Source organism: Coffea arabica, chromosome 3c (assembly GCF_036785885.1).
Source record: "Coffea arabica cultivar ET-39 chromosome 3c, Coffea Arabica ET-39 HiFi, whole genome shotgun sequence".
Lineage (NCBI taxonomy): Eukaryota > Viridiplantae > Streptophyta > Magnoliopsida > Gentianales > Rubiaceae > Coffea > Coffea arabica.
The window spans coordinates 37631962-37651461 of NC_092314.1; the positions used below are offsets into that span (position 1 = coordinate 37631962).

Sequence of the window (19500 nt, forward strand, 5' to 3'; positions counted from 1 at the left end):
GGCGTGTTGCTATAGACTTGAATTTTGTATACAAAATTTTATATTATCCATATTGACTTTTGGATAATTTGAATAACTATATATGAATGCTCTTATGAATATTTTTCTAATTACAAACCAATGTTAGTCTATTATTTGTCAAATAAGTCTTTTGGATTTAGTTATAAGTATATCAATTTTCATTTAAGATGTAAACACACCATATCTAAAACTTTCATAGGTTTTTTTCCTTTGATATGTCAATTTTTGTATAACTAAATTATATTTGTGATATCATTGCTAGTTCAGAACTTTGCTTTCATTTTTTTCTTAGGCAAACTAAACAGATTCCTTTTGAGTTATTGTCATGATTATAACTGTTTTTCGGAAATTATGCTAAATTGTCTTTTTTTACCCCACTTCAGCAGGCTTAACTTTTGAACATATCATCACATGACTGGAAATTGTCATGAAAGAATTAAATGAAATTACCAGTTTCTAGCAAGTTAAGAAGCATGAGTGATTGGAATTGCAAGAGTTAATGAAGGTTCAAAGATTGTTGATGATGTTAAATAACAGAAATGTGAGTCTGATGGAGTGACGAAGAGTTTGTTAGCTAATAGCTTCGAGCCATTTGCTGAGTAGAAAGATGATGAAGAAAGACAGCAAATACACCATAATATATGCCTCACCTGTCAATGTAATTTACAGAAATAGAAGCTTTGATTTATTTCTACTTCTTGAATCATGAAAGCAGAGAAATTAGCTCCTTAAAGAGAAAAAATATAGAAGAAAAAACTTCCTAGTTACCGACCACATGACAGAACAGATTCTGTTAGAGAAGGTGAACGACCCTTTTCTTCAGAAAATGACAATGAGATGGTAATATCATCGAAGCCAAAACCAGTAGCAGAAATGCCCAGAGGTGAAAACTCTGGCAGCGCAGCTGATCTCTCCAAGTACAACAGAACTTGCCGCATACTAGGCCTAGTCCTCGGTTCTGAATGAGAGCACAACAAGCCCAGTTTCAGCACCAATTCTGCTTCCTCCTCCACGTATAGGGCACTCAAATTTTGATCAACTACCTGGAAAATATCACCTGCCCTCCAGCATGAATCTACCCAATCAACCAATACAACCTTCTCTGTTGGTGCTTCTGGATCTATTGGCCTCCTTCCACAGATAACCTCAAGCAAAAAGGCCCCAAAAGCGTATACATCAGTGCTCGTTGTGGCCTTCCCCGTTCGACTTTGCTCTGGGGCAAGGTACCCGATAGTTCCAACTACGTGGGTTGTTCGAGGGAGAGTTCCATGATCATATAGCCTTGCGAGGCCGAAATCTCCTAGTCTTCCATTCAGTTCAGAATCTAACAATACATTACTAGCTTTTACATCTCTATGAATCACCATTTGCTCCCATTCTTCGTGTAGATAGAATAATCCAGACGCTACACCTTTGATGATTCGCAATCGTTGGCTCCAGTTGAGGGTAGACTTTGGTTGGTTGTACAGATAGCTGTCCAGACTACCATTGGACATGAATTCATATACTAAAAGTAGCTCTCCTTTACGCCGACAATAGCCCAAGAGCGGTACTAAATTCCGGTGGCGTAAGCGTCCAATACTAACGATTTCTGCAATAAATTCTCTCATTCCCTGTCTTGTTTGATGAGATACCTTCTTGACAGCAACTTCCATGTTGTTTGCTGGCAATACTCCTTTGTAGACCTGGCCAAATCCCCCTTCCCCCAATAGCTCCTTCTCTCTAAAACCTTTGGTGGCAATATACAAATCTTTATATTTGATCCTGTGCGGTCCGTAAGCAAGCTCCCAGTCTTCCAGCACTTCTGCAAATTTCCGCTTCCTCCTCAGATAATAAGCTACTCCGAATATTACAATGAACAGCAAAAATATGCAAATTTGCGGCAGTCCCAAGGTAAAAAATTTGGAGACCTTCTGGGATTGAAGTCTAGGTAGCTTGGGAAGCCGGGAGAGATCTAGGGCTTGCGCAATACCATTCATCTTGAAGCTCCATCCCAGCACAAAATGAGCTGTTCCTGCTGCCAATATACCAGTAGATGCAGAAAAGCCAACATACATGGTTTGCTGCACGAGTGATGAAAGATCATAAGACAAAGACAAAAGAGGAGTATCCGGTTTCACAGCCTTACTTGGAGCTAATGTAACATCGATTCTCTTATCCACCCCATCGTATTCCACCCAAAGTTGCATCAGCTCAGAGCTACCAAGAGTTAAGTTATCGAATGAATTCTTCTCATGTGCATGGTAACCTGCTGGCTTGGATACCGTAGAATTCAAGGAGTTTATGTCAATTCCAACATGGTTGTCATTGATATCGTTGAATTCCTCATTTTGGACGGTGTCAAGCTCCACTGCGAAAACGTGATTATCTGCATTTCCATTGGTGCTTATGTTCAAGAGGCCAAGGAATATTGTGGCAAGCCCTCCTGGAAGGCCTCTTGTTGGTGCAATCACGAAAGCTAATCCATGTCCACTTCGGCCAGAGACTTCAGGCACGATAGCAAACACAAAGTGGGTGGAAAAGGAGAAAGCTGAACTATTGGAATTGTTCTTGAAATTGATGGGATTAGGATAAAAGGCATGCCCCATTTGTGATTTGGTAAAATTGGTTACTTGTAGGAGGCCACTTTTGGTGACTTCGGCTAATCCATCAAGGCTTAGATTCGAGGACCTAAATCCTTGATAGATGAATCCAACATCATTAGGTGATGAAGCACTAGCAGCTATATGAACTACAAAAGAGGCTAGGACTGTTGTTACTAGCTTGAATGACATGGATACGGCTACGACTTTGTGAGCGAATTGCCAAATCCTTCTAGTTAAGTAGCTTATATGACTTGGGTGCCAACATTGTTGGGATGCTTTAGGCATCTTTAAGAATTAAGACCAGATTTTGATTATATTATAATCTTGTTAATACTAGTACTCTTATAGGGAGTATAGAAACTTAATTATCACCATAAGTCAAATAACAAAATATACATGGACATATTTCATTTTTGTAATAGCAACCACTATTGATTAGTATCGTAATACAACAAATCAAACAATTGAAAAGAGGCATCACCACATTTCTGTATTATGTTGCATATTAGTGACCAAAATGTTCTTTTTATGTTATTTGAGTTGAATTTTTCAGCTTTTTGGTCAATTTTTTGTCCTCTTTTCTGCCATTCATGGTTATTTCTCAGTATTAGTGCCTTTTGTTTTTCGTTTTAATGATGCCTTGTAAATAAGTCATAATGCTATTTCACTTATAACACTATCTTTCAAGTTTGGCGTTAAGTTTTATTCATTGAAATTCTGGTGCCCAGATTTTGAATTTCCTAACAAATTTATTCTGATTGGTTGAGCCTATTTGTATATTTTATTGATTACATACTTTATGAATTAAAGTTTATATGATTAATGATTGTCAACTATTATGATTTTTATTTATTATTTTATACGGAAACTAATGAGGAAGTTGTATATGTTTCCATTCACATTTGTAGTACTCTTTAAACTTTTATTTTTTAGTAATAGTGAGATTTAGGAAGTGGAGAGGGAGGTGGTGCATTTGATTGCTAAATCTTTAACTTTTGGACTCTAGATCTTAGCCACTAAATAAAAATCTTCTTGACCAGAAGTATTCTTTGAATTTTTTTTTAAATTTGGATATTTTTGTAAAAAAAAAAATTTGTTCTTTTCTTTTTGGTTTAATGAACTAATCCCATAACTCAGATGGACGTTTCATTTTTATAGTGGTTACCATGACTGATATATTTATTATTATTTTATTATTTTTTGTAAAAAATTACAGACCCATGCACAAGCGATATCGATTATTAGTGAGATCATAACGTAATCTACGGGACAAATAGAGAGGACGGTAGTTTTGGTGTCACCAAAAATTGAGATCAGATTTTTCTTACATTCTTAACCAATTAACTCATGGTAATTTTATAAGAGTATGGATATTCAACCAGGCTGAAAAAATCCTTGTGATATTCTACTCCAAGGTCAGATTATTTTCGTGGGAAAATTTCTTTCGTCATATCAAATGTTGAAAAAAGACCCATTCCCCAACTTATTATGACATAAGTTGGCACCTCAATCTTGTTAAATTCCCGTTAATTTGTAGCAAAAAAAAAAAATTGTGAATGGAAAAGAAATTGAATATTCCAAATTTATAATTTTTTTGGATCGGGAGCATGCCTACAACATTTCTTCTCTTGGGCCTCTCCAAATTATCATTGCTCTTCATCAATTACTTTTATCTGAACACCATTGAATCTGCATAAAATCCTCTGTCCTATTTTCCCCTCTGTGGACAATAAAACCTCGAGTGCTATTAAACTATTCTTGTGTTTACTTTTGATCATTGAACTATTTTTAGTCCCAATTCAATCACTCATGGATATTTCGTTGGATTTTCTTGTTAATCTATAAAATAAACTAAACATGCACAATTCACGTGCTAAAATTTAAGGGTAAATATGTCTACTACGCTTCTTGACCCAAAGACAAAAAATTAGAATAGCCACTAAACTGTCTACTTGTACACTTTTAATCACTTAATTATTTTTTCATACAAAATGGCCACTAAATTATATATATATATATATATATATATATATATATATATATATATATATATATGATCATTTTGTCTAAATTCAGTGTTAACCCTAAAACATAATGAGTTGCACATACATTGAACACACTAAAGGCTATAGGTGAATTCGTTCAAATAAACGAGGCAAAATGTTAAACAATCATTAAACTATACAAACAATATACGTTTAGCGATCTTTCATTCAAATTGGCTATGCAACTCACCGAAATATTATATTAGCAAGCTTTCATTCAAATTTTGCCATTAGATATGCTATTTTCATTTAATTTCATGGTTCTTGAAAATAATTCACAAGAATTTGAGCATATAATTCAGATATTTTGTTAAAATTTTTAAATTAGAATCTATTAAAGCAACTTGTATAGATTCTAAATTTTATTTTTTTGTTAATTAAAAAATAAAGCTCTAGATGGACAAAAAATACATAAAAGATTGACCTTACAAAGTTGCCCTAGTTTTTTTTGGTATACGAAATGCACATGGAGTTTATTCCATTAGCATTAATAGCAAAATTTGATGGAATGACCATTAGTATACTGATTTAGGGGTTTAGTGACTACATTAAAACAAAAAAATTTGAGTGGCCAAAAGTGTATGAGCAGAACAGTTTAATGGGTGCCAGGATTTTTAGATTTGGGTCAAAATTTTCAGTTGACATATTTATCCTTAGATTTTGGCATGTGAGATGTGTGTATTCAGTTTATTTTGTAGATCAAAAGCAAAATTTGACGAAATGATTATAAATGTATTGATTAGTTAGTTAAGTAACTGAATTGAGATGAAAAATAGTTTAGTAGTCAAAAGTTGGTGCAAAAAAAAAAAAAAAAAAGTTTAACGGACAGCAAGATTTTTTGGGCGTTCCTTAAGTTTCCTTTACCAGAAGTTGCGGCGAGGCAATAGTTGTTTAGCAGACGTCGTTATGTGCTCAATTTTTTAGCAAGCCAATATGTCAAAAACAAAGCTTTGATTTTGTCAGTCTTCGACTCGAAGCCAATTTATTTCACTTTTTAAAAAATGAATAGCAACTGCCAAAAAAATTCTTTTTATCTTTTTGCTCTTAGAAAAAAAAAAGAAAGGACGAGAAATGTAATGCAAATCCCAATTTAAAGAAGAAAAAAATGGAAATAATTGGAAATAACACAAGAGCCATTGCATGAAAGAAGATGAGGAGCGAAAGAGATGAGAGATGTTTTAATTGTTAAAAAGGAAAAAATAGAGGGGTGTTTTAATTGCTAAAAAACACACAAACTATTTCTTCTTTTTTTTTTTTTACTCACCAGCCTGTTAAGATGCCAAGGTACATAACATAGATAAAGTGATGTTTTAACCGTTTGAACACGTGACGGATTTTGGTGTAGGTGACGGCTCCAGAGTCTCTTTTTTATTTTTGGATAAAAAGTAAATTTTATTAACAAATTGTTGAAAATCATTCATCATGGTTTATTTTATATTTCTATCCTAGTGGCAGTTTAAACATGCACTTGAAATAATAGATTTACAATATAACAATAGATATAGTAGATCTGAATGATTTTGAACAAACATGAAAAATATGAAAAATTTTGAAATTGCCTTATAATAAGATAAATCGTTGCATCTTCTTTCTGTGTATGTTTCAATCACCACATCTACTAATTAATAGTCTCAAGTTCTAATAATGATGATGAGATCTATGAAGATAAACCCAAAACCCAAAAAAAAAAAAATTTCATATCTGACAAATAGTTCAGAAATAAATTTGGATCAAGCAACAGAATACGGATAAAAACAAAAAAAAAATTCACTGTCACTAAAAAATTTAGAAGAGAATTTATTGAAAAATACAATAAAACAAAATCCATGAGAGGGAGACCATGGTGGTCTCTTTCTCGAGGAGGAAGGCCCCCTGAGAAAATAAAAAGAAGTAGGGAGAAGTTGAAGGAAAGGAGAGGCATTTGGTCAATGATATTGTTCACCCATAGGCATGCTAATAAATTGCTATCCAGTAAAAGATTGTCAATTGTCTAAATCAATTGATGTGATTTGTTTATTGTCAAAGTAAATATTTTCAAATTACCTGTAGGCATATGTCTCACATACATTGGAATAGTTAATTTTAAGTGATATTTCTCCCTATCGTAAGCTTGATTGGTTTGGCCAGTAAAATAGAGTTCAGTAGCTAGTCCATTTAAACTCTTCCACGCCACTTTCCCTGCGACTTAGACTAGTCATAGACATGAACCTTTAATCACAAGTACAAAGAGATAAAAATTAGGATTTTCTAGGGAAGTGATGGGTTGAATGGTTCAAATGATCGAGTGTAAATAAGAGATTTTGAATTCAATCAATTAAGTCTTTCAACTTACATTACAATAAAAAATTAAAATTTTCTTTTCCTGCATTCATATGGATCATTGTGTGAAATCAAACATCTTACCAAATTGAATTAATCCCTGTATAAGGAATAAAATACTTCTATTTGGGGAAGTGATATTTGTTAATTTGGGATGAGTAGGAGGCGAGATAACAAAATTTTGGACTTATTTACCTGTGCTATATTTTAATAACTATATCACCCTAATTTCTCTCGAGAATACAATCAAAATTTTGAACTAATTTGTCCCTATGAATAAAATACTAAAATTTCAAACTTTGATCATACTAATAACAATACTAAGTTTTGGAAACCTAAGACTTCAGATTCTTGAGATTTCAACATTAGCTACTCTCAAAAAAAAAAAAAAACATGTACTGGATACAAAACACCTACAGGAAAGAAAATTAGGGCAACCGCCACCTCCGACTGCCTCAATGGCAGCCTCTTGGCCGCCTGACCCTAGCCAGGTGGAGAGTCCTCCTCATGGAAAGTTCTTCGCCGACATCCTGGCGGGACAACCGAGATCTTCTGCTCCTGATGTTGGGCATCTTGGCTCACATTGGGGAGAACCAGCCTTGCTGCTTACCCGAGAAGAACTCTCATCACTGACCACACCATTTCAGAACGCATTAGTAGGAAGGTTTGCACTTGGCAGACCACCAATGGAAGATATCCGTAAATTTTTCACCTTTCCTGGGCTCAAGGGGGACTGCCCAGTGGGGCTTCTGGATTCCAACCATGGTCTGATACGGCCTTCCAAGGAGGAGGACTATACACGACTCTTTGTGCGCCGCACTTGGTTTGTTCGCAATTGCCCCATGACGGTTTCGAAGTTGGCAATGGATTTCACTGCTTGGCAGGAAGCTTCAGTTGCTCCCATCTGGGTAAACTTTCCAGGCTTACTGCTGCTTTTTTTCTACAAGAAAATCTTGTATAAACTGGGATCCTTGCTGGGTAGGCCACTCCAGGTAGATTCCGCGACGTCTAGCCTGAAGCGACCGTCTGTTGCAAGAGTTTTGGTGGAGGCAGACGTAGCAAAGTCCCCGGTCCAGCGCCTCTGGATTGGAGATGACTCCCACGGCCAGTGGCAACAAGTGCATTACGAAAATTGGCCGGCTTTCTGTCACTTCTATTGTCGGTTTGGCCACTTAGAGGAGGAATGTTTCAGGAAAAACCCGTCACTCAAACTTGTACGTCCCATTGCTCCCACGAACCGCAAGAAACCAACTTATGTACTACTCTCGAAGACGGAGAACGGGGATGGCAAGGCAGCAGCGGGGGAAGAGCTCCAAATCGTCCTCGTAGCTAATCAATCTGCCATGCACAGCACTGAGGGAACTGGTGGGGTATTGAACAACCAGATTTCTGATTTAAACCACTCCCCACTTCAAGGTCGCAACACTCCGGAGGCTGCCACCTTAGGGAATAATTCGTAGTTTGTTTTGGATAGTATTAATCCTGATGATCTCCAATCGAATATTGGGCAAAGTCATAAGGGTAAGGAAAAGATGTCTGATGTTCAATCTTTGGTTTTACCAAACCTGCAAATGAATAAGCCGCTGGTTATACGGGAGCCTCCAGGGTCTGCTGTGGATCAAAATTTGAGTAGGGATATATCTCGGACAGGAGAAGCTGCAAAGTCTGCTATTGTCGCAGATCGGTTTGTGGTGCTGGAGCATGGAGCAGATGTTGGGCTGCAGACTTCGACTTCGAATCCACTTGATGGTGGGGAACTCACTGACTCGGAGTCTGAAGATGGCCATTCCATTCATCCAGCTAACGGCGCATTCACAGAGGCTGCATCGAAAGAGAAGGCGATGGAGGCGGGCGACTCCTCACAGCAAGGTAATGGAATTACGCCTGATGTGGCAAACGTTGCACTCGCGAAGGTAGACCAAATTCATGACCCACGCGATGTGGTGTCAGTTGGAGACACACCCCTTGTTGGTACAAGTACAACAATAGAAACGAAATATTTTATGCCTCAAAAGCCATGATTTAAAGATGTGCCACAATTTAAAGATGTATTCGAAGAGATTAAATGGGAGAAATTACATGGTAGGATCCCCCTCATACATCAAAAGCCTTTTCTTCTTTCAAGTACAACATGCAATGGTGACAAAAATGAAGCAGAAGAAGATGATTCACAATGTGAAAAAGACAAAGATCAAGACCAGAACCCAATTCACGAGCAATTTACTCAAGTGATTTCAAATAAAACAAGGAAGCATCTTTCATAAAAAGGTAAAACAATGCAAACACGTCAAGATGTCAAACCAAATTCCCATGCTTGCTCACAATCCCACAAATGTGGGGCACCCTCATGTGGATGATTTCATTCGATTGATCTGTTATGTGTTTAGAACTCCAGATTTTTCCATATGTGATATCTCTTTTACTTTAACAGAGGTCAGGTTCGGCCCCCATCTATTTCGTTGTACTCTTTTTTGATATAAATAAATTAAGGGATGGCATCCCGACCCCAATTTGGGGCTTTGCCAAAAAAAAAAAGACTAAGTTTTCAAGTAATTTTCCATATTAATAACAAATCAAAAATTTTAAAATTTTGAACTAATTCGAATTAAAATTTTTAGTAATTTTTCCTATTGGTAAAATAACTTAGTTTTGGACTAATTTACCCATATTAAAAGCAAAATTAAGTTTTGGACTAATTTGCCTCTACTAGTCAAATATACTACCATATTCCTTGATCAATTTTGGTTCATGCTAGTTAAACCTTGTAAACTGAGGTTTTTGCAAGTTCAAACTTGGCCCAAAATTAAAAAAAATTATATGTTGGATCGAGCAAACCACCTAAAGCTCACATATGTGGAGGCCAATCTCAATTCGTGTCAAGTTCGGATCGAGATTGGACTAATTTAGATTTAACAAGTCAACATTGTATATGCGTGTGTGTATATTTATTTATTAAAGAGTACTTAACGAATCAATACTTTTTTGAGCTAGGTTCGTTCAGTTGAAAAAGTTTGAGGCTTAGTTTTATGTGTTGTTTGACCAGGCAAAGCTTTAGCCTAAATATGAGGTTTGATTCAATTGAGTTGAGCCTGAGCTTTACCAGATTCGAAATCCCATAAAAACCCAACCCGAATAATTATTCACATAAATATGTATATTAGACATAATAATTCCTATAGCTTAATAATTATATATGCTACCAATTTATAGTTTATGTATGTTTATTCAACAATGTGTACTATTAAATACCTAATTACTATTGATTGTGAGCTTGGGTCTAGCCAACTAAGCTTGAATCATTTGTGAGTTGAGTATGAGTGTCATAGTGTTAACTTGAAACCCAAAACCCAAAGCTTCTAATTTTTTATGCCGAGTATGACCGTTCCAAAACCTAACATGTAAAGCCCAAATGATGTGTCTAATTATAGGTCTGGAGTATATTGGTGTATAAACTAATAATTCTACTTCATCTATCTCCAATCAAATATATGATGAGACTATTTATTAAAACATCTTTAAAAAGGGTAACATGATTGGTTATTCAAAAATGACTCAACACAAGATGAGTAATTTGAGGATAAGTAGTCCATCTGATCCAGTCAATGAGCAAAACGCAGACCTAAAGATGTAAAGTAAGATTCCGATATATATATATAAAAAGGAGTTGTTGTTTGACTGTTGAATAATTTTCATCTGATCTTTTCAAAGGGCAAGTTAGGGAATGCAACACGAGTGTACAAGTCATTAACGATATAGTCCTAGCATTGTATGTGCATTGATGTGTGCATTACCTACTCTACCTTTAGTGGGTTGATGCTTACACTGCTGATGTGTAGCTATTCTGCTGTTGTTTCAGTTTTGTGCTTCTGAGTAGCTGTTGCCATTGATTTGTGATTGTTGCAAATCATCATGCAAGTCATTGAGTTTCTGCAAAGAGATCCAAGGGTTGAATTGAATAATTGGAGCATAATTACACACACATGAATGCATTGAGAAGAAAATTAACTCAATCCTTTAGAGTGGAAGTGTAACTATTGGCTTTTTCTCTTCTAAATTTTTCACAAAATGAATTCAGCATATGTAAACAGTTGGATCATTAGAGTGAGCAATTATGGCTTCTTTACTACAATAGTAGTGGACCGAAGATAAGAGACCTATGGGAAAGCATGTCTGAATGGAAAACTGAAAGTTTTATACTTTTCTGAAGCATTTGTTAAGCAGTTTTTTTAGTAACCTCCAAAATAAAGAAGGATGTTAACACATAGTACGGTTGCATGAGTTGTTTAAGCTCTATATTATCAAGGTGGTCCTTGAAGAGGAAACGTTTCCTGCACTGTGTTTTTCAGGTAGATACTATTTGTATGTATATTGAATTTTTGAATGAAACAGTAACAATGTTGTGTAGTTTAAAAGTGGTAATTATATTTGTAACTGTATTCTTGAATTTTCATGTTTGTTAGTAACTGAGGTACAACTGTGAGGCAAAGGATTTGTCCAACAATAGCTTTCTGATCAAGGTATTTCCTAAAACAATTGTTCCAATTAATGAATGCATTATTAGTGTTCATGCGTTGCTGTACTAGAATTACAATTGTGTTTCCTGCAATGGTGTTCTACATCTGTTTTCGGCAATTTGGACTTGCTAATTAGCTTTATATTGTTCTTTTCAACTTATCTGTAGGCCTATATGTCAGTTAAGTTGCAGTAGTTATGTTAGGGGAAACATAAATAGTCACTAATTAATAAAAGCACACCAAACATTCCTAAATATCTAAACATATGATAGTTTTATGGCTAGGGGCTCCTGTTTGTTGATTAATTCAGGAGAAACAATTTACAATATGAAATAGTTCAATCTTAGAATAAAGAATTTACAATTAGTTGTTTGATTTTTCTTTCTAATCATTACAATTACAAGGACAAAAGTGATTCAATTTTTTTTATAAATGTTTTCACAGTAAATTTTGTAAAAATTCCTTTCGACTTATGATTATGTAATTAAATGACCATTTGGTTACTTTCACATTTCTCCACTTAAACAAATTAGTGTATTTGATTCTGGGTCTGTTTGGATTGTAAGTTATTTGGAATTATTTGAGATATTTTTACTGTAGCACTTTTTGTGATGTGATGTATGTGAGATAAAAAGATATTGGGAAGATAAAAAGGTGTATTGGAAATTGTAAAGATGATGTAAGCAAATAAAATTAGAAAAATATGAAGCAATCCAAACAAACTTGTGCATTTAAAAATCACTATAGTTTCTCATTTTCTTACTGATATTGATAGTATTTTTTACTTTTTTAATCTCATGATTCATAACAAATTATGACACAGGTACTCACTCCTGCGTATTTTGTAGGCTTCTCCCCTAGTTTATTTCTATAGAGACAATTAGTAATGCATATTTGAGGATGACTTAAACCAAGATGAGTAATGTCTTTGAGCCAATGCATTTATATGTAATAATAATGCTTATCTTGACTCCTCTCCTATAGCTCTAAATTCGTGCCCACTTATAGTATGTTTGGACATTGACACATATTGTTAAAATCAATATACATTCGATGCATATTCAAAATTGACTTAAACCAAGATGAGTAATTTGAGGATTTTTTTTATTTTTTAGTATAAGTGAAAGGTCTCGAAGTCGGGATTTGTTATTTACACTCCCTCCTCCGTACCATCAAACCCTTCCCTTCTTCAAAGATGAGTAATCCTATTTCATCAACGCATACATATGCATATTCTTAAAATCACCATATACGGTTCGCTAAAAGAGTGATGAAAGGATCATCTGAAAAAGACAAAAGTGGAGCATTCGGTTTAGCAGCCGTAACTGGGGCTAACATCACATTGCTTCTCTCAATGATGTAGCTAAGGGTGGCTGAGGGGCGATCTAAGTTTTGAAAATTTTAATTTATAGCATATAAATATATGTGTAAAACAAAGTTTGTCCCACTAATATTTTATAATTTTAATTTATATTATGAAAGTGTGTGTGTATATATATATATATATATATATATATATATATATATATATATATATGAATTAGTCACCTTTAAATTAATTTTTCTGCAAAAATAATTATTTATTTTTTATTATGCTAATTATTTAACTTTCAAGAAATTAAACATATAATTTGATGATCCATGGTAAATTGATCTGATTTGATATATTATACAGTAATAAAAAGACCTACTTCATAATTATCAATGGACTAAAACAAAAATAATAACTTTAGTGGCCTATATACAAATATCCAATTTAACCAAATTGGTAAAAGATTTAAAATTAATGATCTATTCTCTTACAAATAATTACTTCAAGACTTGGTGAAGACAACAAAATCAATGATCTATCCTCTTGTCAACAAATTGATTAACTTTATTCTTACTCTTCTTATATCAACTGTAACTACGAAATGGGCATTTTCAATTATGAAAATAGTCAAAACAAAGTTTCGAAACAAGATGTAAGATAATTTCTTGAATGATTACCTAATAGTGTATATAGAAAAGAAAGTTGGTAAAAAACTTAGCACTGATTCAATCATAGATAAATCTAGTTCCATGAAAGAACATAAATCTCAATTTACTTTTAAGAAAATAGGTTGAAATTTCAAGGTATGTTAACATAATTTTTATTTTTTTAATTGAAAATAGTTATATTTGTATTGCATATATGCACAAGTGACACATTGGAGCATCTTCTCATAATGTGCAACTCGGGTGGTTTGTAATGTTATAAGATATTTAATCAAAGGTTATTTCTTGTCTTAATTTTTGTTATGATAGTGATGCATATTTATGAAATATACGTTTATAATTAAAATTAATATTTGATGTTTTTAGATGTCAAATATTTGAATAGATGAAAATTATTTTAAATATAACATATTAAGAATAAGCCCCGTCTATTGTGTCTATCAGAAAGAGAATAGCATGAAGTCACCTCGCTCAGAAAGAGAACGCACTAGGTCAGCTCGGTTTGACCGTTCAGAAATAACCTTTTCAATTGGCCCCGTCTGTGAAAATCGAAGATACTCTCAGTATGAAATCTACGCGCTCTAGGAGTAAGAGGGTTCCCCCCACCAGAGCTGAGCCAAGCGCAGCTGCTCAGCACGAAAACATTTCAGGAGATCAAGGGTCTCAGAGGACACAGCCTGCAAACGAAGAAACCCTCGCCCGAATGGCTAAGTTTGTAGCTGAAAATCCTGGTATTTTTGAGGAACTGTGAAGATACTTCAAAAGACAAGGGAAGGAAAAAGCTGAATTCTTTAAGAGGAGGTCGCAAAACCCCCTGAAATTCCCTCTGAACAAGAATCTGATGACAGGCATCCTGTCTGTAGCCCTTCCAAATGCGCCTCATCCAACTCCACGTCCAAAATTGCTTCCATCTCCAAGACACTGACCCAAGGTCTATTGGGAAGGCGACCAGTAGAAGCCCCCCGACATTCAAAGGGGTTAGCTGCCGATTACATGAGGGCTCCGCCCTTCACGGATGATATAAATAGGGAAATGATTCTCCCTAACTTTAAGCTTCCGGTATTGCAGCCCTACGACAGACGAGGCGATCCCGAGGGCCACCTCCATGCTTTTATTTTTGCTTTCCAATTATACTGCGTTCCTGATTCCATTATTTGCCTAGCATTTCTCGTCTTTCTGCAAGGAACTGCTTGAAAATGGTTCTGGAACTTAGAACCTAGGAGCATATCCTCCTTAGGTGAACTCGTGGATAAATTTATCCATCGATTTGTGTCATCTAGGCCGATGACAAAAATTTCGGCCTACCTGTTGAATATACAACAAGTCTTGGGAGAATCCCTACGATCGTATGTGCAGAAATTCCATGACAAAAACGTGCAAATACCCGACCTTAATGAGCAGGTAACCATAGCTGCCTTTACAAATGGGCTGGTAACCGGAGTGTTTAGCACCGAGATATATCGGGAGTAACCTAGAACATTTCGCGAGTTTTGGCATAAAGTAGACAAAGGTATCCAAAGTGAGGATGTAAACCGCATGAAAAGAGAAGCACAAGCCGCACATGCAGGCGAGGATTCCCGAAGGAAAAAAGAATCAGGCCGAGGTGAGCAAGGTCCTAGCGGTGGATTTCAAAATCTCTCACGAGATCGCCAATGCTTTTGATAGAATCACAAAAGGGAAATTGTCTATCCCTGATTTCGAGTTAGCTCCTCTTAACACCAATCGATCACACATTCTTGCTGTGATGAAACAAAATCACCTTGGCCGTGCTTCGTAAAAAATGACAGGAAAGAGAGAGAAAAGGAACTCCAACCTCTATTACGCTTATCATCAGGATAATGGGCACGAAACTGAGGATTGCAATGACTTGAAGAAAGAAATAGAAAATTTGATTAAATAAGGATATTTGAGATAGTTCGTTCGTCGGGATGGGAGGTTCCCTCGAAATGATTCCTTCAGTGATAATCACGGAGATCAACGGAGATGATCGGCGGGAGCTGAAAAATAGTAACCGAGCCCCTGGGGACCATAGGGAGTCGGGGAGACCTTTCCGAGATCGATCCCCTGATTGTGGGCCTAACATAGTAGGAATTGCCAATACTATAGAAGGTGGCCTGGCGGGAGGAGACAGTCAAAACTTCCGAAAGAGGACTTATAGACAAGCCAACCTGGATCTAGCTGAGGCGAGTTCTCGACTATCAGAGGTCATCACTTATGGATCCAGCGACCCCATCCCTCCTGCCTTCAGCAATCATGAGGCCCTGTAATTGAAGTCCTTATCAACAACTACATCGTCAAGAAAGTATACGTCGACCCAGGATGTTTTGTAAATATCTTGTATTACCGAACTTTCGAGAGCTTGAAACTGACCAGGGAGCAGCTTACTCTCGTAAGGACTCTTCTCGTAGGGTTCGAGAGACATGTAGTCCACCCAAAGAGAATGATCACTTTGATGGTGACTATCAGGCGTCACCTCTGCTGCCGAACCATCCCCGTCAATTTTGCTGCTGGCAAAGTTGACTCTACCTACAACTTACTGATAGGTCGGCCCATACTCAATGCTCTGATGACCGTATATTCCACCTATCATTTGAGTTTCAAATTCCCTATTCCTGCGGACGTGGCTGAGGTAAACAGCGATGTATGTGTAACCCGAGAATATAACCTCACTACCCTGCAGGCTGCCACCACCTCAGGTGTCGAGTCGAAGGCTGAGGTAAAGAGGTGGAACATTCTCTCTATAGATTGTATAGACCCTCACCAAATCGGGAAGCCTGGGAGGCTTGAGATCGAAGATGACATTGAAGAAGTCATTTTGGAAGCTTTGAAACCAGATTGTGTGGTCCGAGTTGGAACGAGTTTACCTATGCATCTCAAAGAAGAGATGATCAACTTCTTCAAAGAATACCGGGATGTCTTCACGTGGGCAGCTGATGAAGTTGTCGGAGTTCCTCCCGAACTCATGATACATAGGTTTAATGTGGATCCGCGTGCTTATCCAATAAAGCAAAAAAAGGAGACACTTCGGCCCATAATGTAGCAAGGCCATCTCATAAGAATTGATAAACTTTTACTAGCCAAGATGAATAAAGAAGTCCAGTATTCGACTTGGCTCTCTAATCCCATCATGGTTAAAAAGGAAACAGGTGGGTAAAGAATGTGTGTGGATTTCACTGATCTTAACAAGGTTTGCACTAAAGACTCTTATTCGTTGCCAAGGATCGATGCTCTAATCGACTCGGCAATAGGTCATGAAATCCTCTATTTCTTTGAAGGCGCCTTCAAAGAAACTCACCAAATAAGGATGAACGAAGAGAATCAGGAAAAAAAGGCCTTCTACACGGACCGAAGTGTTTATTGTTATACTACCATGCCCTTCGGATTGAAAAATGCCTAGGCAACATACCAACGGCTGGTAAACCAAATCTTCAACAACCAGATCTATCAAAATGTTGAAGCTTATATTGATAACATCCTTGTAAGGATCGAAAACAACCTAAGAGGGGTGAATTAGATAATATAAAAACTAATCAAGTTATGAGACACTTTTTGGCTCAATATGAAATTTATTCTCTTTTCTCGATGACCACCCAATGAATCAATTTAGTGAGAAAGTAAGAATGCTTGAGAGTAGAAGAGATAAGCAATTAAAATTCATAAGACAGTAAGTAATAAGGAAAGAATAGCAAACCAATTTGGTTACCAAATTCCTCTTGAACTTGGATATCACTTTATAGATCAAATTTCTTCAAGTTGATGAAATACAACAAATCTTTGTGTACAAAAGAAGGATCACTTCCTCCTTACTCCAAACTACACTTGGTCAATTTAAGAAGTTTTACTATCATTCGGATAACCCTCACAGAGTTACACTATTGAAGTATTCACTCACAAATAAAAAGTTTACAACGAATTTCACACCACCAAGACTACAAATCTTCTTTGGAGAGTGTTTTCTCACTAAAATTACTCTATATCTTTTGTATCTTCAGTGTGCAAAAGTTATTTGAAATTTCTGTCCATGCTCTATTTATATGAGACCAAGAAAGTGTTTCATTAATACTTCCAACGGATAGAAAGTAGTTGAAGAGTCAACTAGCCGTTAGGAGGATCAGACGTCTGGTACTATCGAAGCATGCGTCCGGCAGCAGGCAGTGAGTTTGAAAAACCTTCTTCAATTCTATCGGACGTCCGGTGCTTGCGTCAAAAACCAGACAATGAGTTAGAAGAAATATCTCAATTCTATCAGATGTCCGGTATTGTCATTGTGAGCGTCCGACAGTTTTCATCGAGTTTGAAGGATCTTATCGGACGTTCGGTACTTCCATCCAATAGCAGACAAAGAGTTTGAAATATTCTATCGAACGTCCTATACTTGCGTCCGATCGAGGTCAGTGAGTTAGAGGGAATCTCTTATTTCCTTCGATCGTCTGGTGATGGAGTTCTTCATGCTTACGAGGTTGCGCAATGATTATCGGACGTCCGATCCTGTCTTCACAAGCGTCCGACAGCTTTCAGCAACTTTTGTTTCTTTCAATTGTACTTGATCTTTAAATCTGATTTGCTTCATAACTGAAAGAAAATCTTGAAGAGATATTAGTATCATCCATTTATTTTGTAAACATTAAAAGTTAGGGACTAAAATGAACATTCTCCCCCTTTTTAATGATGACAAAACAATGGATGGAAGAAAAAAAAAGATTGAGCATATGAGCATAAACTCCCCCTCACTCATTGCATCAAAAATTTTTAAGAGCCAAACTTATAATCTCAGAAAAACTCCCCCTTTCACATAACATCCATTTCTCCCCCTTTTTTGTCATCATGAGATGAGAGTAAAATCCAGCAATCATAATCCATAATGTAGTTGTCATAACAGAGAATCTAAAATATCAATAAAAAACAGAGAAATGATACCAGAATTCAGCAATCACCAACATACCAACATCAATCATCAGCCAAAAATAGAGAATTAATACAAAAAGAAACAAAAAAAAATAACAATGAACATCAATGAGACCAACATTCATATAAAAAAATCAAAAAAACTCGGTTCAAAACATCAGAAACATCAAAAGAAATTATAAAAGAACATTATGAGCAAAAATCTGGCCATTCTTACCAACATCTCTTACTCCAATTTTTTTGCTTTCATATCACCCCGAATGTCATTTTGCCACTTGAGTTTGGCTTGAATTTGATGAATTATGATGGATCACCGGTCATGTGTTTTGAACATTCACTGTCTATGAACCACATTGATTCCTTAATGATATTCACTATATTCACCTATTCAAGAGTTTAAGAACTAATACTTGGTACCCATTAATTTTTGGGTTCTTGAGAGTTAGTATCATGTCTAACTATTCATATGCATTTCATGCATTTTCTTATATTTTTCCTCATATTGCAATTATTTTTCATGTGACATTTTTGACAACAAAAATTACACATAACCAACGAGTTATTTGTATAAACGGGTTTAATAATTCTCACTTGTCTTCTCTTATAAATAGCAAAATTATTTGCACCAGAATTTAATTTCTTCTCATGAGTATCAAGATGAGTCTTTGATTCATTTATTTGAACACAGTCTTATTTTTTATGTTGGAGCAAGTCATTTAGACAATCTATTCTTTTTTTCAAATCACTTTGTTCCTTTTTGAACAATTCGCAAAACTTTATTTTTCTATCAAGTTCAAAGTGTAAAACAATCTCACTCTTTTTTAAGAAATTATTTTCAATTTTTAGCTTTTTATTTTCTTGAAAAAGACGTGCATTGTCCTGAAGAAGAAAGCCAATTTTATGTTTTAATTTCTTGTTTCTAATATATGATTCTTTCAAATTATCATGTAATTTTATAATGAAAGATTCAAGATCATCATCATTTTCAAATTGAGAGTTACAAGTTGTTACCTCATCATCTCCAATTACCATAAAAGTCAATTGAGCAGATTCTTCTTCCTCATCACTTTCACCATCGGAGTTGCACTCATTCCGTGTGAATTGGAAGTTGTTGAATCTTGATTTTCTTCCTTC

General features: G+C 35.7%; 1 protein-coding gene across 1 annotated transcript; it reads right to left on the minus strand.

Moving 5' to 3' along the window:
• Positions 1–785: 785 nt before the first annotated feature.
• On the minus strand, positions 786–2843 carry LOC113735900 (L-type lectin-domain containing receptor kinase IV.1-like). Its single transcript, XM_027262868.2, has one exon. It carries the CDS (start codon positions 2793–2795, stop codon positions 786–788), a length of 2010 nt encoding a protein of 669 aa, XP_027118669.1. The 5' UTR covers positions 2796–2843.
• Positions 2844–19500: the final 16657 nt, after the last annotated feature.